The sequence below is a fragment of the Haliotis cracherodii genome, unplaced genomic scaffold (assembly GCF_022045235.1).
Source record: "Haliotis cracherodii isolate W230 unplaced genomic scaffold, xgHalCrac1.p SCAF_18, whole genome shotgun sequence".
Lineage (NCBI taxonomy): Eukaryota > Metazoa > Mollusca > Gastropoda > Lepetellida > Haliotidae > Haliotis > Haliotis cracherodii.
In genome coordinates this window covers 24,952,757-24,980,105 of record NW_027266273.1, presented here as the reverse complement: position 1 = coordinate 24,980,105, position 27,349 = coordinate 24,952,757, and the positions used below count along the sequence as shown (strand labels likewise).

The following is a 27,349-nucleotide window of genomic DNA, read 5'->3' as shown; positions in this document are numbered from 1 at the left end:
TCCCCAGATTGTTCATTCAGCCAATCAGAGAACCCGTTACACTGGCTTATTGTCGGCTACGTGTCCGGAAGACATCTTACTTCCACGCTGGCTCTTTCGTTGCAGAGAAATACATATCTAAGTGTGAACGATCTGTCGAGTAAAGGCAGTACTGAAACCCCGTTAGGGTCAAGAATTCTTTCTATGATTTAGGCAAAATGTTGACAAAATTTGAAACTAAGTCGGCAAGAGTGAAAGGTAAGTTCTTGAAACGTAACCGGTGTCTTGTCAACAGTCAACTCCGACTTGTCAACATTAGGCCTATTCTGTACTATACTGGATTCATAATCTGAAACGTAATCATTGCTGTTTTATGAGAATATATTTTATATTCTAGGTCTCTCCTTTCACCCGAAGAGGCCATGGATTTTGGCAAGTCTGCACAATGGAGTCATCCAACTTTGGGATTATCGAATGTGTACTTTGATTGACAAGTTTGATGAACACGATGGTACGTAATAACAAGATATTGAATTCGTTTGCTCCAGCTGCCAATATAGACATTCAAAGGCACATAATTAGCACATGTACTCACACTCTTATTGGCTTCATTATTATTCACGAATAATTAAATTGAACAGATGTATGTCTATGACAGCACAGCGCGTCTCATAGTTTTATAAGATTACCAAACACCCATAGCTGGGCATGGTATGTAAATATGTAAGACTTGTTATACATGATATTTGTTGATCAGTATTTCACAAATGCAAGCTTCTAAAGATAAAGCTTAAAATTGACAAAACTTTTGCCAAAGGTATTTACCATACATTTTTGTGCAGTTTTACCATTGTTTATTACTTGCCATTTATTTCCATCATATTCATGTAACCCTTTTGCAATGAAAATGGCCTTTATTTAATTATGCTCATTATTTCAACAATGTACAGGTCCAGTGCGTGGTATCTGTTTCCACAACCAACAGCCGCTGTTCGTGTCTGGTGGTGATGACTATAAGATCAAGGTAGGGCAGGAATACATCAGGGGCATAACAGGGACTCTCAGATGATGTTTCTGTGATTTTATGCATATTGCTAAAGTTAATCTCATTCTCGAAGTAGAATAGAGAATAGAGGGAATAGAGTCCAAATGTACTACCCAGTTACCCACCACCCTATTACCCGACCCTACCTGTGTACCCACTGTAGATATCAACATGATCAAGAGGTAGGTACAAACTCTCCGTTTGGGAAAAGTTTGACCGTAGCCCTGGCAAAACGTATTTAGATACACATGTAAAACAATTCGGTCATGCATGCACTGAAGTTTACTGTATGAAGTTTTATCTTTATTCAAACATATAAAAGTCAGATGGAATGAGTGCATAGTCAGAAAGAAATGGGAACATTACTGACCTTTAGTGTAGCTATAGAGTTTTAGATAATTTTTAACATTAATCAATATATCACTCAGTACCCACCTGACCCAAGTACCCGAGTTACCCGTCATAGCCCTAGTAGAAGAGATACCAAAGGATGAATGCCATTTCCTTCAAGTTCAACACTAAAAAGTACATTTGCACTTGGTTTAACTGTTTGCACTTAGGCCAGTTGGCTTGGTGGGCTAACAATCACGAAGTTCACGAAGTTGATTATCATAAAAAGTGGTTACTTCTCTCAGTGTCATGAGGAAGAGCTTGTCCTCATGACAGAGTGGTGCTGAATTCTAAAGGTGCTCAATATCATAGAACAACATCACGAAATGATTGTTACAGATAGCCTTTGTAAGCCTGGTCAGCAGCTTGTCAGTACTGTTTTCCTGTTCATCTTCCAGGTTTGGAACTACAAACAAAGGCGCTGTTTGTTCACGCTGCTGGGGCATCTGGACTACATCAGGACAACCGTGTTTCACCATGTAAGCTGCAAGACCGTGAATCCTATCAAAGCTTTGTCAGCTCAGTTATAGATAAAATAATGTAACATGATTTGTCAGCATGGTGGTTACTCATGTTCAAAACAAATATGCTGCACATTGTGAACTTTTTATGGTATTGATATATCTGTTGTAATATGTAATTGTGAGCTGGTTTTGTGTTGATTCATTGATCAGTAAATGCAAAATCCTTTATGGTTGTATGTGAATTTCAGGAGTACCCATGGATCCTTAGTTCGTCAGATGATCAGACGATTCGCATTTGGAACTGGCAGTCTAGGAATTGTGTTTCGTAAGTTTGGCACCAATAATATTTGTGTTCAAAGTTAATTTGATCTATAGCAAGGCGACTAACAGGATCAGGTGGCCGTCTTGCTGATGTGGTTGTCATTGTATCCCAATTGCGTATATTAGTGCTCATGATGTCAGTCACTGGATTGTCTGATCCAGACTCAATTATTTACTGACCATATAGCTGGAATGTTGCTGTGTGAGGTGTTGAACAACAAACGAACAAAACAGTTAGGATATGATGTAATGCTGAACATTTTTGGTTTTCCAAAGGTTATAATCGATAGCTAGGTCATATTTTTGTCATGGATATTTAATGTTTGGTTTTAATCCCGGCATCAAATACTATTCCCCGGTGTTACCTATGAGTGTTACCATGCATAAGGTGGTGATCCTGTATTGGTGTGTTACAGAGTATTGACAGGTCACAGTCACTATGTGATGTGTGCACAGTTCCACTGCTCAGAGGACATGGTGGTGTCGGCATCCCTGGACCAGACTGTCAGGGTCTGGGATATCTCCGGTAGGTGCACGAGTGATGGAGAATCACTTTTCAGTAATAAATATTGTTCAAGGTATTGACTAATGACGAAATTATCAATTGTAATGGAACTATAAATGCTAACATGTGGTATCAGAAAGGAAATTTAAAATAAAAAATTAAACTTGATCAAGGTTACCTTCACAAATCGTATTAAGACACTGGAGCCTTTAGTTTAAAGTGTGTCTTCTGTTTCCTAGGACTTCGTAAGAAGAATGTATCTCCAGGACCTGGTGGAATAGAAGAGCGAATTCGCAACCCAGGTCAGACCGACTTGTTCGGAACATCTGATGCCATCGTGAAACATGTCCTGGAGGGCCATGACCGTGGGGTCAACTGGGCGGCCTTCCATCCGACCCTGCCCCTCATTGTGTCGGGGGCCGATGACAGGCAGATCAAGCTCTGGAGAATGAATGGTGAGGACAATTAGAGGCAAACATTACTGGTAGTTGCTTAGCCACATTCTGCAACACAGATATACAAAAGGAGGGTGTCCCTGTCACTCCATATACATTATCAGTAATGTTATGCATGTTTGAAAATGTTTGGTTAATAATTTGACAGTGTTTGATTTAAGGGAGGTCCTGGTGTCCTTAATACCTTCTATTATATTGGAATCTCGGGAACCCCTCAAACTTTGATGATTGAGTTCAGACTCTCTTTTCAATCAGATTAACAAAGCAGACCCTGTTTTATAGGCCGTTTTACATGTGATTGATGAAGCACATCCTGTTTTATAGGCAGTTTTACATGTGATTGATGAAGCACACCCTGTTTCATAAACCGTTTTACATCAGATTGGTGAAGCACACCCTGTTTCATAAGCCGTTTTACATCGGATTGATGAAGTACGCCCTGTTTCATAAGCCGTTGTGGTTTGACATGCAGACTATACTTTTGAAAACAGACATTATTCCAAGTATATAAATTCTTTGATTTCTAGTTTTTGTAACTAGATGTTTTCTGTTCAGATTCCAAGGCGTGGGAAGTGGACACTTGCCGTGGTCACTACAACAACGTGTCCTGCGTGTTGTTCCACCCCCGACAGGAGCTGATTCTCAGCAACTCCGAGGACAAGAGTATTCGAGTGTGGGACATGAGCAAGAGGTAGGGAACAAAAGATTCACGTTGTGTTGCTCATAATAAAGAAGTTGATATCTATAAAGTCTCTTCCTCATGTGTATCACTTCTAAGTCCCTTTCAAAGATAAGTTACTTTCACCTCCTGAGGGGGGCACGGGTGGCCCAGTCGTCTAAGGCGCCGCGATTTGCTGTGCAGAACTGCGTCCCTTGGGTACGCTAGAAACCTATGATTGTGGGTTTGAATCCCGGTTCGCTCTGATTATGTTTCTAGGTTTGTCAGCACCATACCTGTGCTCGTGGGTTTCACCGAAGTGGTAAACATCTGAGACCTGCATCACTTCGGGCTTTCCTCCCACATTAAGCTGACACTCTGTGATATAACTGGAATACTGTTAAAAGCGGAATTAAACTCACTCACTCACTCACTCACTCACTCACTCACTCACTCACCTCCTGAGTTTCTTACTATTAACACAATAAATTAAAGAAGAGAGAATACATATTTTATCATTGTAACTGTTGCCATAAATTTGCCATACATTTTGTACAAAGGGTCTGTGGTCTGTACTGTACTGAATAAAGAATTCAACATTACATACTTTATTAACTACAGCAAATATGTATGTTAAGAGCCATGTACTTTTTTCCCTCTTCGGACTTCCTCCTTGGCAAGTGGAGGACATTATGTGTTCTGTGGTATGTTGCTTCCTGTGGCTGATGGATAAATGTGTTTCTGTTGCAAGAACTGGTGTCCAGACTTTCCGCCGGGAGCATGACCGGTTCTGGGTGATGTCGGCACATCCCACTCTCAACCTGTTCGCTGCAGGTCAGTTGTGTCTAGTATGTTTGTCATGGTATGTGTTGGCCAAATTACAATATACCGGATACCTCCCACCATTTCGCTAAGGGGTTTGCACAAGGCCCTTCCATAGAAATGGTTTCTTTGTTCTTCAGCGGCCCTTTTTATTAGTCTTACTAGTTTATCAATGTTTTTGGAGCTTGCTCCATACACAAGTGCTTGTGATAAAAACTTTCGTAAGTAAATGTCATTTATAGTTACCAATGTTTAAGAAAAATGCTGTATGTTTGATGAATGCAAGCAAGCACACAATCTCTTGAAAAACATACAAATGTCAAACTGTCATGTGACCAGTCAAAAGAGTCGCTGTGGGCTGTGGGGAGTTCTCAGTTGGCCAGAATCCGCTCACTGTGTTTCTGTTTGAATCCCAGCTTGACTCTGATTTTGATTCCTTGGTGTGTCAAGAAAGTGGTAAACATCAAGAATCAGCATTATTTCGGGTTCTCAGCCCACATTACGCTGACTGTGTCCGACATACACCAGCGTTACGCCCCACTCACTCTCTCAAGCTGTTTGTTTACTTTGACTGACTGTGATGCAGGACATGACAGCGGGATGATCATCTACAAGCTGGAGAGAGAACGCCCGGCCTACGCTGTTCATCAGAACATCCTGTACTATGTAAAGGAGCGATACCTCCGCAAACTGGACTTCACCACATCCAAGGACGTCCCTGTGATGCAGCTGAGAGGGTAGGTATGCTCACTCACGAACTGATGAAGTAATTTACCCACATTCTCATCACTAAGTTGACCTGGACAGTCAAACCATTTGTCAACCTTCTTATCTGTACTTAAAGATGTGGTGTCTGAGTAGCTTGAAACAGTCTAGGGTAGTGTTAACATAAGATGTCGGCCTTAGTGTTTTGTAACATGCAATGCCGTAATAGGTTTTGATTGATTGCATTACATTAATCAATGTGAGGGCTTGGATTGACCTTGACCCTCAGTATGCATCTGTGAGATTTGTCTCAGTTGTCTGCATCTCACTGGTCTGTAGGAGATGACCACTCACCCTGGGAATACTGACACGATAACGATGTTATAATGACTAGGGATGTCTTGTGATGTCTTGTGATGTTCAAACTGATGTATTGCCCTGCTAGATGTGTGATAGATGATGTTGGTTGCAGTGGTTCCCGAACTCCAGTGTACAGCATGTCGTACAACCCCGCAGAAAATGGTGTTCTGCTCTGCACAGTAAGTGTTTGTTTGTTTCTTGGTTTATGTTGCACTCTGCACAATTTCATTGATTCCACCATATGATAGTGATTTGTAAATAATCAACATCAGAGTTTCAAGCAAACTCACATACAATGACATGCATCGACAAAGTCTGAGAGCCTGACCACCTGATCCCGTTAGCCTTCTCTTACGACAAGCATGAGTTGCTGAAGACCAATTTTAACCCCTCTTCACAAGGCTGCACTGTATGTCCTGTTGATAAGATGTAGATGTAGAGAAGATGGCTTATTCCTAATCGGACACAAGTAGCTTGGTCTGGTTACAATGAATCCCCCAAATTGCTTCCAACAGTAATGCCAGAAATCTTTGATCGAGGATTCAAATCCATGTTTTCCCAGATTATGTTTGTTGGTTGGTCACAGCCATACCAGTGCTCATGAGTTTAACCATTGCAGTAGACATTTAAGACCTGATCACTTAAGCCTATTCTCAAACAAGCTGAAACTCCTTGACAAGTGGCATTTTATCGAACCCACTCACTTATTCCTAATATTCAACTTTGACTTTCAGAGAACCAGTAACGTTGAGAACTCGACATACGACTTGTACGCCATTCCCAAGGATTCGGACTCTCAGAACCCAGATTGTAAGTATTAATAAAAGGACATGATCAAAACTGGGTTGACTTTTCCCTCAAATAGGAACACCTTTTTCTTCTTTCAATCATGTTTATGATAAAGTACAATATCAGCCTCTCAGAAACTGCTTTGGCTTGTGTAGAGTAGAGGTGTAACGATACATAGGCGCACAGTGCATCTGGAGTTTTAATGTGCAGATATGGTACACAAAACCTCTTTTTCAGTATCAGTACAAGATGCTACACTTGCTGAAATACATCACTGCTTGTTTATTGACCCCCCCCCCCCCCAACCCCGGCATTTTCGTCAGTCAGAAATCGCAAACTGTGTAATTAAGTTTGTTACTAAAAATAACTTCAACGAACAAGTGTCTACAGCAAGCTTTTACTTTTGAACCTGCTCTCTAATATTTATAGTCATATGGCTATGTGTATTGTATCATGGCCTTTGTATCATGATACGTATCATACCATGACATTACTGTATAGTTTCACCCCTAGTGTATGTATACACTTGTCTCTATGGTGTTACAGGCTGTGGATGTAGTCTATTGTCTGAATGTTACCTTGTGTTGTTGACACAAGACCCTGTGCTTTTTATAGATGAGGATTACAACACTGTATGTGACCTGCTAGGATACAATTGTGCTATGACTGCATAAAGATGTTTGACGTCAACTTACTTCAGTGAAGATAGTGATATCATGGTTCTCTGTAATAAATATGAACTGAATGGTATTTTTGTGTTCTGAAAGATGCTGTTGATTTAGAATATTATGAAATGTCAAAATCTGATTTTTCCCTCCATAAGGTCCCATATCTCATGGTTGGTTACATATAAGTAATAATTGCTGGCAGAATTTCTTTCCAAATTAACTTTTAATTAAGTATTCAAACATTTATGCATCTTTTCTGTGAGCGATATGTAGCTGTTGAGTACTGTAAATTATGACATCATTTATGCAATACTCCATCTTTCAGCCCCAGAAGGGAAGCGGTCATCTGGTCTGACAGCTGTGTGGGTGGCACGGAACAGATTCGCTGTTCTCGACAGAACACATTCGGTGAGACATACAGACATGTTGTAGTAGACGTAGATGTTGAAATACACCATGTATACACATAGAAATAAGTTAACAATCACCCTTTTATTTTCATCCATTCCGAACCTCCATGTCCTATTTGCAAGTGACATTGATCATCATTTAAAAATGGCTAAGACACCACCCAAACCACAAAAACAATTGTACGTCACTCCTGGTTATTACAGTATGATATGAAGCAGGAGAGGAAAAAATTGAAATGGTATTCAAATAAATATTACCATGGAACAGTTGCAAAACATGTGACATTGGATAATCAAGTTATGTCTCCGTATGAAAGTAGGAGTATGTCACATTGTGAACAAATATAAGTGTTTTTGTCAGAAAATTCATACAGGCTGTGATTTAAAATTACGGCAATGTTGTATGGAAATATTCTGTAAGTGGTGCAGGAAAATAATCCCAATTTCAATTGGTCTTCTTGGCAATCTAATCTTCATACAGACGACAGTTAACAGTTTTTGCATGTTGGTGTTGCAGATCATCATCAAGAATCTGAAGAACGAGATCACCAAGAAGGTTCAGGCCCCCAACTGTGAGGACATCTTCTACGCTGGCACAGGCTGTCTGCTACTCAAGGACAATGACTCTGTCACACTCTTTGACGTGCAGCAGAAGAGGTGAGTTCAGTACCGGTCGTGGTGTAGTGATGGATTGGATAATCGGTTAGTGAATTGATTGTGACATTCAAAATGATTTGATTGAAACATTGCTAATTGTAAAAGCAATTATTCCATCTGATGAGCAGAAGTGCCCTGGCAACCCCATAGTGAGGAGAAAACTGATTATGATAAATTAATACTTGCTTCCAGAGCTACATTTATGGATGTAAAGATTCAGATTCGATAAAGTGTGCTATAAACTAGTAGTTTGTATTCCATTCATGCGATTGTCTCAATGAAGAGGGAACAAAGTACGCTGCTCTCACTGTCTGTCTGTCTGTCCGGCCCAGGCCCAGTTACAGTGGGAGCTGCCATGACATATCTGTAATACTGCAGTCTGTGAGTTTATCAGTCAGCACCACAGACCAGTATAAGGTTCATGTGCCTGTGTTGAAACTGCTTCTTGTAGCTTGTTTGGTCTGCCTGAGTTTATGTATGATGTGTTATACTTCAGAACCCTGGCCACACAGAAGATCTCCAAGGTGAAGTACGTCGTGTGGGCTAATGACATGTCCACAGTGGCCCTGTTCAGCAAGCACGGTAGGTTCGGGCACTTTCATCCACACAGTAGTACCCATGTTGACTTCCCTCACAATGGCATACCACCCGTGAAGATCCGGGGTAAAATAGGTCTTCAGCAACCCATGCTTGCCATAAAAGGCGACTATGCTTGTCGTAATATCAGGATCGGTTGGTCTGGCTCGCTGACTACGGTGATACATGTCATAACATCCCAATTGTGTGGATCGATGCTCATGAAGTCAACAGGCTGCCATCGTATAGATGGAATGTTCTTCAGTACAGTATGAAAGTTAAATAAATAATCATGATGTCATGTGCAGACACTTTGATGTAGCCGTTTGATTAGCAACATAGACAACCCTCATGCTCTATGCGCCATGTGGGAAAGGTGCAACTATTTGCAGTGCAGAGTTACCTTCCTTAGTCGTGCCAGAATCCGCTGATCATGTGTTTGAATTGGTCCTTCACTTTATTCTGAATGCACTGTTGATCAGATTTTACTATGGGGATTTCAGGATAGACAGTAAGTGTCTTGCTACATGTGTTTAATTATGCTGTCATAGATATAACATAGCGATGTTCGAAATAGACATCGGCCTATAGGCCCGAGGCTGACAGATTTGTTCTCAGGCTGATAGTTTTAAATTTCAGCAGGCCCTTCCCGCCTGCAATTTATTTAAGTAATTATTTATCAAGCATTATGTAAGTAGTGTGATAAACATAACTTAGACCTTTCACATGGTGTCTGACATGGAGTCGCAAAGATGTTTTACAAGCTGATAATTTCCTGATAAATGTAGGCTTCATCTCCACACAGTCTCTTGGAACTGGGTGTGATAGCAGTAGAGCTTCTGGTTGACTGGCTGTGTTTTGTAATTTATAATGCAAGAGTAGGTTTTTGAATGTGCTGGCCAAAAGGCTCTCAGTTTACTCTGCAGAGTTTCAGACACTGTAACATAGTGAATATTGTTGTGTCAATTTCAGTGATCTCCATCTGCAACCGGAAGCTGGAGAATCTGTGCACGATACACGAGAATATCCGTGTCAAGAGTGGAGCCTGGGATGAGAGCGGTGTCTTCGTCTACACCACCAGCAACCACATCAAATACGCACTCACCAATGGGTAGGTCAACATGTGATGTCAGCTTGAAATCAGAGAGAGTGAGTGAGTGAGTGAGTGAGGGAGTGAATATTATTTTTTGCCACTTTTAGCAATATCACTGCATGGGACCCCTGAGATGGGCTTCACACATTGTACCCATGTGGGTCATGCCTGTCTTCGCCGTGACAAGCGAATGCTTTAACCACTAGACTACCCCACCATCCTCTTTCAAATCTGAAGACTTCATTGGCTTCATGAGTGTGTGTGTTTAAAGTGTTAATCTATGTTCATTAGCTTTCTCTACGTATTGAGGTCTGTAGTTGTTGTATGTTTGGTTCATGCCACCATCATGCTACCCTCGTGTTCACTGATCTGCCCCCTCTGCAGAGACCACGGCATCATTCGCACCCTGGACCTGCCGATATACATCACCCGCATCAAGGGCAACAACGTCTACTGTCTGGACCGAGAGTCTCGTCCACGAGTGCTGCAGGTCGACCCCACAGAGTTCAAGTTCAAACTGGCTCTCGTCAACAGGAAATACGAAGAGGTCAGTTTTATGATTTTGATATTTCTCCTGAAAACAGACAGGAAAAACAAATATCAACTGCAGGTTTCATTACTGTTTGGTTGTAATCTTTGTTATGTTCTGTTTAGCAACGGTTGTGGACCCGTGAAGATTCCAGGGTAGAATAGGTCTTCAGCAACCCATGCTTGCCGTAAAAGGCAACAATGCGTGTCGTAAAAGGCGACTAATGGGATCAGGTGGTTGATACATGTCATCGATCCCAATTGTGTGGATCGATGCTCATGATGTCAATCACTGGATTGTCTGGTCCAGACTTGATTATTTACAGACCGCCGTCATATAGTGGAATAGTGCTGAGTGCGGCGTTAAACAACAAACAAACAAAACAAAACAGCAACGGTTGTGATCTTGTACAGTTTTACAGTTTGGCTGTAAGTGTCACAGTGTTATTCTCTTGTAACGTGACTTGTTCTGTTGTCCAGGTGTTGCACATGGTGCGCAATGCCAAACTGGTGGGTCAGTCTATCATCTCCTACCTCCAGAAGAAGGGCTACCCCGAGGTCGCTCTGCACTTTGTTAAGGATGAGAAGACTCGATTTGGCCTGGCCCTGGAGTGTGGCAACATTGAAGTAAGTCCTATTCATGTCTGTACAAGGAGCCGTTTCAGGAATGTGTTTTTTTTAACAGTCTACGTCTTGAGAGGGTGAGCTTCTCAGTTGACCCTGATTGCTGATGATGATTCCTGTGCTTGAGGGTTTCCTGAATGTGGTAAATATCTACAACCTTCGCAAGTACGGGCTTTACTCCCTCATTCAGATGTGACACTCACTCCCTAGACTGCATCTGTCTGCATCATACTGATGTTAACCTGTTTGGCACTCAAAGTCAGTATACTGTGTCTGTGTGGGGTATCCATGTTAAACTACGGCATGGTATCTCAACGGGTTAGCACTATAAAACCAGCATTACTCCTGACTAGTACAAGCAGCCAAACACTCATACATGTGCTTGCACGTCGTTATACCAGCTCAATAATCTTGAACGTAATGCTAAGCCCCATTTCACCTCCCCGACTGACTGAGTGACTGAATGTTGGCAGATCGCCCTGGAGGCTGCCCGTGCACTTGACGACCCCATCTGCTGGGAGAAACTGGGCGAGGCCGCCCTGTTGCAGGGCAATCATCAGGTGGTGGAGATGGCATACCAGCGAACCAAGAACTTCGACAAGCTCTCCTTCCTTTACCTCATCACTGGCAACCTGGACAAGCTGCGCAAGATGATGAAGATTGGTAAGCAATTGAGAAATTGAAAATAGGTGACATTCGTTATTACTGACAGCAAATAAGATTGGTTGTATGTTGTCAAACGCCACACTCCGGTGGAAATATTCCAGCTGTTCTCAATGCCAAAAGAAACGTGAATACCATACATGTTGGTTAATATATGAAGACTTACTCATATTCAAGAGATATTAGATTGGTTAGATGCACAAATAAACATACGGGTATGCTGTGAGAACCAATGCTCATGAAGGCATCACCTGTGACGTCATAGATCCATGACTGGACGAGATGCAGGGATAATTCTAGGGTGGGGCCTTGTGCTTTTAGCCCCTAAGTTTGAATAAGGCCCACATTTTCAAATACAATGGGGCATTTTAACATTGTGCTGTATGGGCAAGTGTAGGCCTCTGGCATATTTGAAATTTTCACATAAAGGGCTCAAGTCAGAAAATTCCTATAGAAAACCTGTATATGCAAGGTTGGCTGTAAGAGTATTATAATCTTCTTTCCTCTTTCAGCTGAGATTCGCAAGGACACAAGTGGACACTTCCAGACAGCTCTGTTGCTAGGAGACGTGAACGAGAGAGTCCGGATCCTCAAGGGAGTGGGACAGAGTGAGTGTTCAGTGTTTAGTCTCTGTGGCCACAGTGGAGATCTGAGACCTGCCTCATCTGATGCACTATGACCTAAATACCTGCATATCTGCTCCAAGCTACTTCAACCTAAAGAGAAGTATTTAGTTTCTGTAACACCTAGCGTCCATGGTGGTGATGTGGGCAACAAGGGGAGATAACTTAGCTAAACATTTCACATACTTAGCAAACCTTTTGCAATGTTTGGATATGTGTGACTGATGTGATATTGTGGCTACTTCTATCCCTATCTGAGTCATCAGTCTGTCTTGTGTTACAGAGTCGCTGGCCTACCTGACTGCCGAGACCCACGGCATGTCCGAGGAGGCGGAGCTCATCAAGGAGAGTTTTGGCGAGAACGATCGTGTCCCTGACCTGTACCCCAGCGCCAGGCTCCTCCAGCCCCCACCTCCCATCATGCAACAGGAGAGCAACTGGCCACTACTGACTGTGTCCAAAGGATTCTTTGAGGGAGCAATGGCATCCCGAGGTATTTACTGGACTATTCTTCAACATCAAGTCTTTAGCTATGTCAGAGACTCGGCTGTACCGAGGTGATACATGATACAAGGATGTAACGACACATTCAACACTTTAAATCTTACACTGTGTATGGTAAAATAAATACTCTGCGCAACACGCTTCAGAATACATGGGGTAAATGTTATCATCCTAATTCCATATTTTCCCACCATGCTATGTTCCTGACATGAGATAGTTTGTGTGACAAGCCCAGTTCTGTAGGGGCATTGGAGTAGCCTAATGGTAAGGGCATTTGCCGAAGATCTGAGTTCGAATCCCACTTGAGTACGATGTGTGAAGCCAGTTTTGGGTGATCCTCTTTCCCCCCAACCCAATGGTGTAATGGAGGAATATTGCTAAAAGCAGTGTAGAACTCACTGTTCTGTGTGACACGTCCTGTTCTGTGTGACACGTCCTGTTTTGTGTGACACGTCCTGTTCTGTGTGACACGTCCTGTTCTTTGTGATTCAGGCAAACCATCAGGTCTGGCTGCAGCAGCAGCTGACATCGAGGACGGAGCTGGAGAAGGATGGGGAGAAGATGCAGAGCTGGTGTTGGATGAAGGTACGTCGCCCTGGAGCTGAACCACTTGTACAGTAACACTCCGTCCAAGTTATAGGTTGGCGAGTTGTTGCAATCGCTGATACACACATTGCTAGACACTTGAGTGTAATCTTCAGGCATTAACTAAGTATTTTGATGCTGGGAGCCATTGACTTGTTCAGCTTCAGTTTGGGTAAATAAGGGGTGGCCGGGTAGCCTAGAGGTTAAAGTGTTTGCTCGTCACACCGAAGACCCCGGTTCAATTCCCAACATGGGTACAATGTGTGAAGCCTATTTCTGGTGTCCCCTGACGTATTGCTGGAAATTTGCTAAAAGTGGCAGAAAACAATATCCACTCACTCACTCATTCACTCACTTTAGTGAAATAAGAGGAATTCTGCATGAACCATGTCGTTACATCCTCTTCAGCAATTTCATGTTAGTGTCCGCTCAGTGCCCCGGCTTAGTAACAGTGGATGTAACATGTTTGCAGAGGGAGGATTCGGAGCTGGCGGAGGGTTTGATGATGAGGATCTTGTTGGTGGTGAAGGGGAAGGTGGTGGCTGGGATGTTGGTGACGACGACCTGGATCTGCCACCCGATCTGGTGAGTTCTCTGTCTGTGCACCAGCACAGTAGATTGTTAGCTTGTCATGTTCAAAGTCCGACTTTGATTCTCTACATGGTTAAATGCTGCGAGTCAAATTTCAGCAGTTCAGATGTAATCTCACTCTAATGCTTGCTGTCATCATGACATAATATCAGGATATTGAAAGTCAGGTCCCAGATGCTGACCAGAGTTGCCTCCCTTTGTTGTCAAGTTACACTAGTTTTTCATTTGACCCACTTGTCATCAATTTTGTATTAGCCAGTGACCTGTATAAACTTAGGCTGATTAGGATTAGGGTTTTATGAATGGATTATTGTATACTCCCCAGGGAGTTGAGAATGATAACTGGATTGCACTGGTCAGGGAACAAATAAAATGGCATTTGAGCAGATACAAGTACCTGGATACCTGTGGTATATGTAATAATAATAATAATAATAATAATAATAATAATTGTTCAAACACCATGGCACTATTCTGCTTGTTTCCATGTGAACTCTGTATTGCAGGATGTCGGCCCCACCCCATCAGGAGAGGAAGGCTACTTCGTCCCCCCGACCAAGGGTACCAGTCAGACACAGGTAAAGAGTGGGTCGTTATTTAGCCTTACACCGTCTGTGTGTCTTATTTATGGACTGGTATGAAGTCTGTTCATAGCGTGGTACCCGTCCACTCGAGACACTCAGTTCACATTATTGGAAGTATTGTAGTCAAAACAGAAACTAAGTGTATAGTAAGTACCAAAATTATGAACTGATTTTCAAAATCACATGGCTGTATTGTACTGTATAGACAATTCATTTTGTCCGGCTTTAGTGTCCCGATCAGAAGATTGTAACAAAATTCTAATTGTAGTTTGTGAAAGTTGGCAGCTATTATTGAACTTTGACATCTGCATATTTGTGTTGTTTCACATGCTATTTACTACTGTTAAGACTTTCACATGGAGACGGGGTGGTCGGGTAGCCTAGGGTAGCCTAGTGGTAAAAGCTTTCGTTCGTCACACTGAAGACCAGGGTTCGATTCCCGACATGGGTACAATGTGTATCCCCCGCCATGATATTACTGGAAGATTGCTAAAAGCGGTGTAAAACCATACTCACTCACTCACATGGAGACTGTTCGATACTCTCCACACAAGTACAAGATAACTGATAAACTATACACTGGTTACGTGGTACAGTAGTGATGGTATTGTACAAGTTTGATGGGTACTTGAGTTAAAGAGATGGTTCATCAGGATTCCCCACATCGATACACGAGGCCCATCTCTAATTTCTCCAACTGTGCCAAAAGTGGCATAAAACCATACTCACTCACTCCCTCACGGAGACAAGTCCTGAAAGAAGTGCCTGCGTTTCAATGTGTGCTTTCCCTCCCTCAGGTGTGGTGCAACAATTCCCAGCTGCCAGTGGACCATCTGCTGGCCGGGTCCTTCGAGACAGCCATGAGGGTAAGCCGTTCAGTGCAGACAAATGTCCACACATTATATTTTATTGTTTTTGAGGAGTCATATCACAATGTATTCAAGCCAGGCCAAAACATTTTTGTATTTAATCTCTTGTTGGTGATATAGGGATGAAGTAAGGATGATTTGAATAGATTTTCTCAAAAAGAATACATGGAGAATCAGCATTTGAAGATTTTTACTTTTGCAAATGCATTAGCAGAATCATGTAAAAGTGTTTTTTTGTTTTGACAACAACATCCCTGAAACATGAAGCTGTGAGATAGGTAAAAGCTTTCCTTGTCCCCATCTCTCACTGTTGCATGTCTCCCCACAGCTGCTCCATGACCAGGTGGGCGTGGTCAACTTCGACCGCTACAAGCAGCTGTTCCTGCAGACGTACGCCCGTTCACGAACAGCATACCTTGGGCTGCCATCTATTCCACCTCTCTTCAGCTACCCACACCGAAACTGGTACGTGTTGAAGAACATCATCTAAGTTAAAGTCAGGATGAAATCTGTTGTGCTCAAAGTAGAGTTTGAGGTACCACCTCGATACTTTATGAACATGTTTCTTTGTTGTTGTTTAATGCCACGCTCAGCATTATTCCAGCTATATGACTGCGGTCTGTTAATATCGTGCCTGGACCAGACAATACAGTTATTGATATCATGAGCATTGATCTACGCAATTGGGATACGATGACATGCATCAACCAAGTCAGCAAGCCCGACCACCCGATCCCGTAAGTCGCCTCAGCATGGGTTGCTGAAGACCAATTCTAACCCAGATCTTCGTGGGTCTTATGTGATGTATAGTAATGATTCTGATGGATTACTTTGTTCAGGAAGGAGTCTGGAGCTCGGAACGGTGTCCCCGCCGTGGGGCTGAGGCTGAACATGCTGGTGCAGCAGCTCCAGGCCGCCTACCAGCTCACGACCACCGGGAAGTTTGCCGACGCTTGTGAGAAGTTCCGCTCGATCCTCCTCAGTGTGCCACTGCTGGTTGTGGACAACAAACAGGAGATTGCTGAGGTAGGTGACTAGAGGTGCACACGGTGGTGTATGTCTGACAGTGGATGGGTACAGATGGGCTCATATTGGAGGGGTCGGTTATCTGAGTAGCGTATCATCAGATAATCAATCAGTCGGATTTAAGAGACCTTCTGTTTCATGTATTTTTATCTGTTTGTGAATTGTTGCTTGAATTTTATGGATATTTTCAGGCCCAGCAGCTTATCGAGATCTGCCGTGAGTACATCGTAGGCCTGTCCCTCGAGGCGAAGAGGAAGGAGATGCCGAAGTCCAACCTTGAGGAACAGAAGCGGATCTGTGAGGTGAGTCCGATCTCTCGGTGACCTCATCTAGTGTCTTGCCAAAACTGAATGCGAGGGCAGTATAGGTTTCCCCTTCCGAAAGAGGGCCAGCTGTCCACAATGTCCCAATTCAAATGTCATTTCCAAACCTATTGTCAGTTGGTTTGTCTGTTCCACACAATTATTTGCAGGTTGTGATATGGCTTAAACTTGTCAAACTACATTCACACATCCACTTCAATGCCATAACCGTGAGATTATTCTTATTCAGAGAAATGTATGGCATACAATATCTTGTGGAATGTCAACTTCACAAAGGGAGGTAACTCAGTAGTTATTTGTAGTGCAGACCACTTGAAACTATAACGTGTTTGGTGTTGTACAGATGGCAGCCTACTTCACCCACTGCAGCCTCCAGCCGGTCCACCTCATCCTCACACTCAGGACGGCGCTCAATCTCTTCTTCAAACTCAAGAACTACAAAACAGCTGCATCATTTGCTCGGCGTCTCCTGGAACTCGGACCCAAACCCGATGTTGCAACCCAGGTGAGTCCCATACCGTTGCCAGACACTGTTGTAGGATCTGTGTGATACACAGCACACTGGTTACTTGGGGGCAAGTGCACAGGATGTGCACTCTATTTTAACCCTGCATGCATAAACAATTTTGTGTTTACTGCAGGGAATACATAGGGGTGAAATTGTGGAGGACAGATAGCATTTGTTTTCTTGTTGAGAGCAGTAATAGTTGTCATATTGAGAGCAGTAATAGTTGTCATGTTGAGAGCATTAATAGTTGTCATGTTGAGAGCAGTAATAGTTGTCATGTTGAGAGCAGTAATAGTTGTCATGTTGAGTGAAGTAATAGTTGTCATGTTGAGAGCAGTAATAGTTGTCATGTTGAGAGCAGTAATAGTTGTCATGTTGAGTGCAGTAATAGTTGTCATGTTGTTGAGAGTAGTAATGTCATGTTATTGAGAGTAGTAGATGTCATGTTGTTGTCATGCTGCAGACCCGGAAGATCCTGGCTGCATGTGAGAAGAACCCTGTAGATGAGCACGAGTTGAAGTACGACCAGCACAACCCCTTCGACATCTGTGGGGCCACCTTCGTCCCTATCTACAGAGGCAAGCCTGTCGTCAAGTGTCCTCTCAGTGGAGCCTGCTACATGCCGGAGTTCAAGGGTCAAGTCTGCAGTGTCACACAGGTCAGTCTGGTGTTGGGGATGTTGCAGCGTGGTAGCTGTAGTTGGCAGGGACGTGGATGGAAGGATGGGAGATCAGATTATTTCATGATAATAAAAAATTATGTATTTTCATCATTTCACTGTTCATACATTTATAAGGTCATCTTTTTTTTAAAATGCTTCCTCTAAAGTATAAATGTTATCGTTTTTTAAATAAATCTTCAGGAAATAATTTCTCAATGATTTGACAATATTTCATATTAGATTGCCTGATGTAGTATTTTCATGTAAGATTTATAATCATTAAGCATACAATCAAGGATACCATCATGCTGATGTTACTATTATTCCCTTGAAGGTGACTGAGATCGGCAAAGACTGTATAGGACTGAGAATAAGCCCCATTCAGTTCCGTTAGACGACCAACTGTCCGAGCTGTGACCATTCAGTTCCGGTAGACGACCAACTGTCCAGGCTGTGACCATTGCCTACTGAATGTGGTAGAGACAATATGTGTTGAAGTGTCACCTCACTGTGATCGCTGTGCTGCAGATGATGTGAACTGCCGCTACTGACGTCTTCAGTGTTGCTGTCAGCTGCATGTCCCAGCTTGATGTGATTCTCCTTGAATGGACATTCCAACACTGAGGCCGACATGTATTGAAAATATTGGGAGAATTAATTATCAACACTCACATGTTGTTCCGAGGACTTTCTTCATTTCCCATGTTCTGTATAGAAAAGTGTAATTTTTCAGCAGATTTGATGGACGTTGTGTATTTTGAATGCATATTACATTAACATTTTCAGGGGAAACCCCCAAAAAGGATGAATTGCTTGAAGACCGACCGTGAGTGTCATGGAAAACAGCTCAGGTTACCCCCTCTCCACTGACTGTTATCACTTTGCCTTCTTCAAAAACTGACAATTGGATATGTTTTATATTGGATGTTACATGCTGTTAAGAATGCCATCTTTGTCTTTGAAGTAGATTAATTGACACATTCATCCAACTTTCTTATTGATGGTAGCAATTAACCAAGAATGGGACCCACAGTTGACATTAAGGATAAAACTGATAACAGCAGCTAGCTAACATGAGACCGTGGTCGGCCTTGAAGTAGAAGTCAGTGTTGGTCACCTGTCTTCACAGGAAACAATATAGTTATTTCACTTATGATAAACTACTATTTATATATATTTCATCATGAATGTTGACGACTTTGTTATGTGGGAATAAATGCCATACTTAAAAAGATCCGTTTTACTTTTGTAATAGTGTTGAGACATTTGGGCTGCCAGTGGCACACACTCGGCTGGTCTCAGGTCAGTATGTGACAGGAATCTATATTAGATCCAGTTTCATCCCGACATAAGCTGGTGGAATCTGTGATTCCTGTTCAGATTCTGCTTGAGTTCAAGTAAGTGTACACCTAGTTTATGTTAAGCACAGAATAACCTGTCTTCAAAATGGCGGTCATATCAGACACAAGAGGATTTTGTTTGTTTAACGCCGCACTCAGCATTATTCCAGCTATTTGACGACGGTCTGTAAATAATCGTGTCTGGACCAGACGATCCAGTGATTGACAGTATGAGCATTGATCCACGCAATTGGGTTATGATTACATACATCAACCAAGTCAGCGACCCTGACCACCTAATCCCGTTAGTCGCCTCTTAAGACAAGCATGGGTTGCTGAAGACCTATTCTACCCCAGATCTTCACGGATATATGAAGCAGGATCTGTCTCATAGTGACTTCACACACTATCCCTGCTGCTTGATGTATACTACTCAAAAGAAGTTAATGAACACCTGATTTTTTTCAGATGACTATAGCTACATTTAAGTAGCTTGCTAGCATTACATAGGTAGTGGAATAACCCAAGTGGACATGAGTCAAGGGGCACAGTGGTTGAAGTGACACCAATGTGGTGTAAGTCAGTGCCGCCAGCCACAGTGGTCTAAGCGAGTGCAGCCAGCCACCGTGGTCTAAGCCAGTGCGGCCAGCCACCGTGGTCTAAGCGAGTGCGGCCAGCAACCCTTGTTGGTCTAAGCGAGTGCAGGCAGCCACCGTGGTCTAAGGGAGTGCAGCCAGCCACCGTGGTCTAAGCGAGTGCGGCCAGCCACAGTGGTCTAAGCCAGTGCGGCCAGCCACAGTGGTCTAAGCCAGTGCGGCCAGCCATCGTGGTCTAAGGGAGCGCGGCCAGCCATCGTGGTCTAAGGGAGTGCGGCCAGCCATCGTGGTCTAAGGGAGTGCGGCCAGCCACCGTGGTCTAAGGGAGTGCGGCCAGCCATCGTGGTCTAAGTGAGTGCGGCCAGCCATCGTGGTCTAAGGGAGTGCGGCCAGCCATCGTGGTCTAAGTGAGTGCGGCCAGCCACCGTGGTTGGCCAATACCTGCTTCTACATGTTGCTGTTGGTACGACCGGGTGGGAATCGGTTACTTGACCTGGGTCACCACTTGCTCATTAAACAACACAACACAGAACAGATTTCAGTCATATTATTATTGGCATGATTCAGGTCATAAACAAGTCAATCAAACAAAGTGTACATACTGATAGTTTCCTTCTCAGATTCACAAAAACTGAATTGAGTGTGTGGTGTAATACGTGATGAAAGTAAGTTATCTATGGCCAGAATTAAGTAGGAATATCCTTGAAAGTATTAAGCCGTGTTTGACTTCAAAATCTTACATCTTTGGAAGATCAAGATAGAATTTTTCAAATTTGCTTGTATAACTTGGTTTTCGAGAACGTCCATTCCTCTGGACGCAGTCATTGTTCAAACATGCTGTATAAATAAATCTTTGCTGTTTCTTCCAGAGATGACAATATTAGATTTATTTTATGTGAATTTCAAAATTTACGAAATTAGAAAGGTATTGACTGTATCTAATATAGTACCATTAAACCTAGTAGCAACTTATCTCCCTCTTCAGGAAACAACATGCACAGATCATTGCATATGTAATTATACATGGCTGATTGAGCTTCACACCATTTGAGCAGCATCTTCAAAAGAACATGATTGTCGTCCATTGAGCAGCCTGACTAAGCCTGTGGGACATACAGAGAACTAGAGACAGGGCAACAAACACCCTGTACAATATGGGACTGACAAAACCAAATACTGGTACACAATTACTGTGTGTCATTATAAGCTCTGTATTTGAAAGTATCAGTTTGAAGTTATAGCCAAACTGACCCTAATTACCTGCACAGATGAAAGGAAATATCAACAAAAGTTTGCCTCTTATCCAAAACAATGTCAAAGAGTATGATTTTTTTGTTTATTTGATCAAAGCAGGGCCTAAATCTGTTGATGACAGTTTTCTGAGGCCATGTCTGTTGTGATTTGGGAGGATGGGGGATGGTTGGGGGATGACAGAAGGGGTCATGCAGACAGCGGGATCTACCAAATTTACCTGTCTGCGGTTAGCGTTAACTGGTTCCATTGTCTGTACAAGATATTATTCTCATTACAAACTGCTGCCAGATCAAGTTGTGCATACCTTCAGTGATACACCAAGTACAATAGGTAGACACTGGCATTTAAGCAGATCAACCATTAGTGGTCACGTCATGAATCTAGGTCAGCACTGATTGTCAGCTGAGCAATAGATGGAACAATCCAGTCCATCAAAATCACGTCATTTACAAAATTGGTGTAGTTGCTAATGAACTAGTAAATATTTAATAATTTATATATTCATGGACAAGAAGCAGGTCTCAAATACACAGGAAACAGGTCTCAAATAGACGAGAGAGGTCTCAAATATATGAAAGATTGGTCTCAGATACATGAGACAGGTCTCAAACACATAAGAAAGGTCTCAATAAATGAGACAGGTCTCAAACACATAAGAAAGGTCTCAATAAATGAGACAGGCCTCAAATAAATTAGAGACAGGCCTAAATTAAATGATAGACAGGTCTCAAATGCACAAGTGACTGGCCTAAAATGCAAGGGACAGGTCTCAGATATACGAGAGACGGGTCTGGAAGGGGAGGAGAGAGCAAGTGGTTATCTACAATGCTCTCTGCCTGCCCATAGTAGTTGTATATAAATAGGAGAGGACTAATGTACTGACAATAGAACCTCATGGAATGTTAATTGTCTCACTGCTATCACTGTATCCGTTTCAACAGTCAAATCATATTTTCCAAGACAAAAATTAAAAAGTAAGTTAGTTTGAAAATACCAGAAGTACTATTTCATAGCCCTACTTATAGATGGACTTAGTCTTTTATTAAGCACATTATTTGAATGTCTAACTTTGTTGCTTCTTGCAACTTTCTTATTGGCCTAGAAAATTATAAAAATATAGATATAATTGTTCTGGCCTGTCAAGACTTTCAGATAGGGAAACACCATATTTTGATAAGGAAATCACTCATTGCAGAGACAGGGAATATATCTCCATTCATTAAAATTCATCACAAGTCATGGCATGCTCTTGGGGCTAATACAAAAATATCTTCTTTCAACATGTACATCAGCAGCTAACAATGCATACATGTCACAATGCATACACATCATATATCAACAAATAAATCATAAAATTATACATGTAAAATAAATGATATCAAAATTAACTTTGTGTATGATTTCAGTGAGAGTGATGTACAGTGCAATATTGTGAGAAATCATACACAAATGTTTCAAATATATATATTATTTGGAACTGGCAATGCCGACTAGTTATCTAGGTCTTGTTTCAGAGATAACTTCAGCATTACTGATAACTGCTATTGTCAGTCTAAGTAGAAGACTGTTACAATAGCTATGATTGAATTGTGACATCGTGATTAGCATACATTATGGGGAGGGACATTCAATGTAGTTTTATCTGTTCCAGCAACATTAACATTACCCTTTGAAGGATAAAAGGGAGATAATAGGACAAGGGAGATAACCCAATACTTCACTTTGTATAGGACAAGGGGAGATAACCCATTCACTGAATTCTTTATGTAAGACAAGGGGAGATAATCATTGACAAGTTTTTTGTTAGACAAGGGGGAGAAAACGCATTTACTTAAGCACTTTGTCTGGACAAGGGAGATAACTCATTAACATAAGTCCATTGTGTTGAACAAGGGAAGATAATTCATTAACTGACACACTATTGACTACTTCATCGATACAATGCTTGTACATACAATGACATCACACAAGTGGAATCAGTAGTTCTAAAGACTGTGACAGTGTCTCCTATAGCTTCCTCTTATTTCATGCTAAGTACATCCAATACACTGATACAGCATATGTATCATTTACCCCAGTGAAGACTCCCATTGAAAGTTTCAGGTTTTGCTCAACAAAACCAAACAATGACCTGAAGTTGCTTCAGGTTTTATGCGGCGCTAGGTATGACAGCATGTAGACAAAGTGAGCAGTAATGGCACTTGAAGGTAGTCAGTGGTCCCCACTGGCACAATCACAGCAGTATCACAGGCAGCTTTAAAGTGGCCCACTAAAAGTCCTCATAAAAAAACAGCTGTCTAAAATCTATAAAATCTAAATATCTAAAAATCTAAAATAAATAAAAATAGAATGATTTGATAAATAAACACCTTCAGTAAAATGAAATATTGTCTCCTTATGTGGTAATGTACCGTGTATCTCTATTAACACAATAACAACATCTGCTGGAAGGTACAGTTGTACCTGAGATGATACAGAGGTGGTACAGTGATGGTACAGATATGATACAATGTCATCACCAGCCATCAGAGTAAGCAGACGTGGAGTCCTGCATACAGCTGAATCTGACTCGTAACTAGGAGTCCTTTCACATTTTGCAGGTTGATAATAACAATTCATTTGATTCAGTGATTCCTGCGAAAACCCTTTGACTCTATCCATATCTTCGAGCAACTACTCTACATTCCAACAGACTGTGGTACCAGACACTGCAAGGGAAAGACAAATCACTCTGAAAAACAGCCACCTTGACCCGTAAAACATTGAGATTCTGTCCTACAAGCAAGACACATGTCAACACACACACATGACTCACAAGTCCACACAGATAGGGCACGGTTCCCAGCTGCAGTTTGCTGACTAGTTTATCTGGTCCCAACTGATAGTTGTCTGGTGTGACCTTAGTGTGACAATACTCGTGTGACTTACAGTTCAATTTACTAGTGCATGAATATTGTTTAGTTGGGAGTCAATGGAGCAGTCTTCTGACCCATCTTATGCTAAAATGTCACTCACAACCAAGCGTAATTCGTAGTTATTCCATGACAGATGAAGCTGAGGGTTGCCATGACATCACATGAGGCTTGGGGTTGCCATGACATCAAAGGGGGGCTTGGGGTTGCCCTGAAATCACATGAGGCTTTCGGTTGCCATCACATCTCAGGAGGCTCAGGGTTGCCATGACATCAAAGGGGGCTTGGGGTTGCCCTGACATCACATGAGGCTCAGGGTTGCCATGACATCAAAGGGGGCTTGGGGTTGCCCTGACATCACATGAGGCTCAGGGTTGCCATGACATCACAGGGGGCTTGGGGTTGCCCTGCCATCACATGAGGCTCAGGGTTGCCATGACATCACAGGAGGCTCAGGGTTGCCCTGCCATCACAGGAGGCTCAGGGTTGCCATGACATCACAGGGGGCTTGGGGTTGCCCTGCCATCACAGGAGGCTCAGGGTTGCCCTGCCATCACAGGAGGCTCAGGGTTGCCCTGGGATGACATGTGGCCTTATTGGTACATGGCAGTGCATCCTTAACACCCTGTTCTTCTTGAGAGGAGTGGCACACCATGGGAATCTTCCCTGTGACATCTGTGACCTAATATGGTGTGAAAGACACAAGGAAGTGATGCTCGCGACCCTCAACATGATCAAACACTGTCCAACAACAGTCTGTCCACATCATCAGCTTGTACCCCACCGGCCTACACAGGTTCTGGTCCAGCTAATTGCTCCTCAACTGATGTGAACTGAGTGGGGGATTGAAGGGGCTGCATCAGGGTATCGCACTGCCTCAGAAGTAAGCTCCAAGCTTCTCAGCCACCAGTTGACAGAAGTAGGAGTGGCTGCCGTGTAGTGACAGCGATGATGTCATTGTCTGCCATATTGCTGCATCCACTGTGTCACCAGCCTGGAAAGACATACAAAAGTATAAGAACATCACATGGAAGCATCACATCATCACATCCCAGTAGCCCACATCCCACTCACACATCTGAAAATAAGAGGTATTTCAATAAGATGGATCTCACACTGCTGATACTCCCCCATTAGAATTATTCATTCTGTTCCCAAGAGCTGGGTCAGGAGATGGGCACACATCAGAGATACATACCAGTGAATTGACAGATAAAATTATTCAAAAGAATGAACTGATTAGCCAAGGTTACAATATAGTTGTATTATGTACATTGATAGTAACTTCAAATTCTAATTTGACAGGTACATACAATTTACCTTGAAATAAATATTACGATGTCATTATGTCAAAGCTACAATACATGCAGACACAATACAAGAGAACCCTTACAACCCTGGAGACACCCCCTCAGGTAACTCAAGCATGCAAGTCTATTAGTATGTAGTAAGAAAATATAAGAGAAGTAATGTTATCAATAGTATTTGTGCATACAACTGTAGCCCAGCCTATCAATGTAACACCAGCATTCATGATGACAAAGAAGACACAATTTATGGATAACAACTTCTTTTTTACTGTAAATGCCACGTTTCAGTAGAGATCCTAGTTGTCATGTGTTCTCTGTCCATCATGTTGTTACAGTATTATCCTGTTGCCATTACTTAAACTACTCATGTTAATAATCTCTCTCTTGTATGCAATTGTTGTTACTGTTAATCATCCACCTAGTGTATATATTCTGTACTATGTTCATTATTCAGCCTTGCATGACAACGGTATGAGGACCTGTACCGAAATTTCACCTTAACAGTAAATAAAGAAGTTGTTACACATAAATTGTGTCTTCCTTGTCATCTGTCAACTTCTAAGTAATGCCTTTCAAACAATTCATCAGTCCTGCACGCGGACAAGTGTAACACCATCATGCTGTTGACTAGGTTCTAATGAGGCAGTGGACCAGATGAAGGTGACAAATCAGATTTGAGTTGTGGAATGGTGTTCTTCTGATGATCTGTTTAGCCAGAAGAGCAAACTGGCTGACAATATGAAGAGACAGAGGAAATGACCACAGCCGGACCCAAGACAGGGGTGTCACAACACGGTCAAGGTAGCATAGCTAGCACGCACGGTGCACAAGAGGGCTGTTCATGCCGACTGAAGAGACTCATGATCAGTGAACAAGGTGAAGGTGACCCAACTAGGCTTCAAAGTCATACAGTTAGTCAGTGAGTTTGGTTTTAGGCTTTAGCAACATTCCAGCACTACCACAGTGGGGGACAACAGACATGGGCTTCACTCATTGTACCCATGTCTGGAATCGAACCCGGGTCTTTGGCATGACGAGCAAATGCTTCAACCTCAAGGCTACGTGACCGCCCCTCAAAGTCATACAATCAAACAGAATACACCATGCACAGTGTATTAAATAAAACATGCAATCATTGGAGCCCAGCTTGATTACAGAACACTGAATAATAACATTCCATAACAATGGCTAGAAAAACACAAACAGATTGAACACTGAGAAATATTCATAAGAAACTTGCAAGAACTGGAAAAACCAAAGATAGGTTGTAAATTTTACACTGATATATTGATATCCAACCAGGGAATTCCAATGGCTCAACTGAAATGGAATAAGAGAACACAAGAACAATAGACATACCGAAAACATACAGTCACGTAGAGGGTAACAGTCACATGGAGAGGTAACAGTCACATGGAGAGGTAACAGTCACATAGAGGAGTAACAGTCACATAGAGGAGTAACAGTCACATAGAGGGGTAACAGTCACATAGAGGGTAACAGTCACATGGAGGGTAACAGTCACATGGAGAGGTAACAGTCACATAGAGGGGTAACAGTCACATAGAGGAGTAACAGTCATATAGAGGAGTAACAGTCACATAGAGGGGTAACAGTCACATAGAGGGTAACAGTCACATGGAGGGTAACAGTCACATGGAGAGGTAACAGTCACATAGAGGGGTAACAGTCACATAGAGGAGTAACAGTCACATAGAGGGTAACAGTCACATGGAGGGTAACAGTTACATGGAGGGTAACAGTCACATAGAGAGTAAGTCACATACAGGGGCAACAGTCACATAGAGAGGTAACAGTTACATAGAGGGTAACAGTCACATAGAGAGTAAGTCACATACAGGGGCAACAGTCACATAGAGAGGTAACAGTTACATAGAGGGTAACAGTCACATAGAGGGTAACAGTCGTTGAGGGAATGTGGTCTAGACAT

At 42.4% G+C, this 27,349-nt stretch overlaps 2 protein-coding genes across 3 annotated transcripts in view; one reads left to right on the top strand and one right to left on the bottom strand.

Annotated features, from left to right (window-relative positions):
• Positions 1-61: 61 nt before the first annotated feature.
• Positions 62-19,220, top strand: LOC139465931 (coatomer subunit alpha-like). The gene is made up of 31 exons (XM_071247934.1): positions 62-237; positions 377-490; positions 930-1,003; positions 1,813-1,893; positions 2,127-2,203; positions 2,616-2,725; positions 2,944-3,159; positions 3,715-3,850; positions 4,569-4,651; positions 5,226-5,376; positions 5,817-5,883; positions 6,439-6,514; positions 7,487-7,569; positions 8,089-8,228; positions 8,725-8,810; positions 9,777-9,915; positions 10,282-10,444; positions 10,906-11,052; positions 11,523-11,712; positions 12,225-12,320; positions 12,619-12,828; positions 13,332-13,424; positions 13,897-14,009; positions 14,522-14,593; positions 15,397-15,465; positions 15,797-15,933; positions 16,308-16,494; positions 16,686-16,796; positions 17,161-17,322; positions 17,789-17,983; positions 18,321-19,220. The coding sequence occupies exons 1-31, from the start codon at positions 198-200 to the stop codon at positions 18,378-18,380; spliced, it is 3,678 nt and encodes a 1,225-aa protein (XP_071104035.1). The 5' UTR covers positions 62-197; the 3' UTR covers positions 18,381-19,220.
• A 5,372-nt stretch (positions 19,221-24,592) lies between these two features.
• The window catches only part of LOC139465437 (transient receptor potential cation channel subfamily M member-like 2), a 72,986-nt gene continuing 70,229 nt past the window's right edge, over positions 24,593-27,349 (bottom strand). For both annotated transcript variants that reach the window (XM_071247149.1, XM_071247150.1), the window contains one exon: positions 24,593-25,082. In XM_071247149.1, coding sequence (XP_071103250.1) covers positions 24,966-25,082 — 117 coding nt within the window. In that variant the 3' untranslated portion in view covers positions 24,593-24,965. The remainder of the gene's footprint in view (positions 25,083-27,349) is intronic.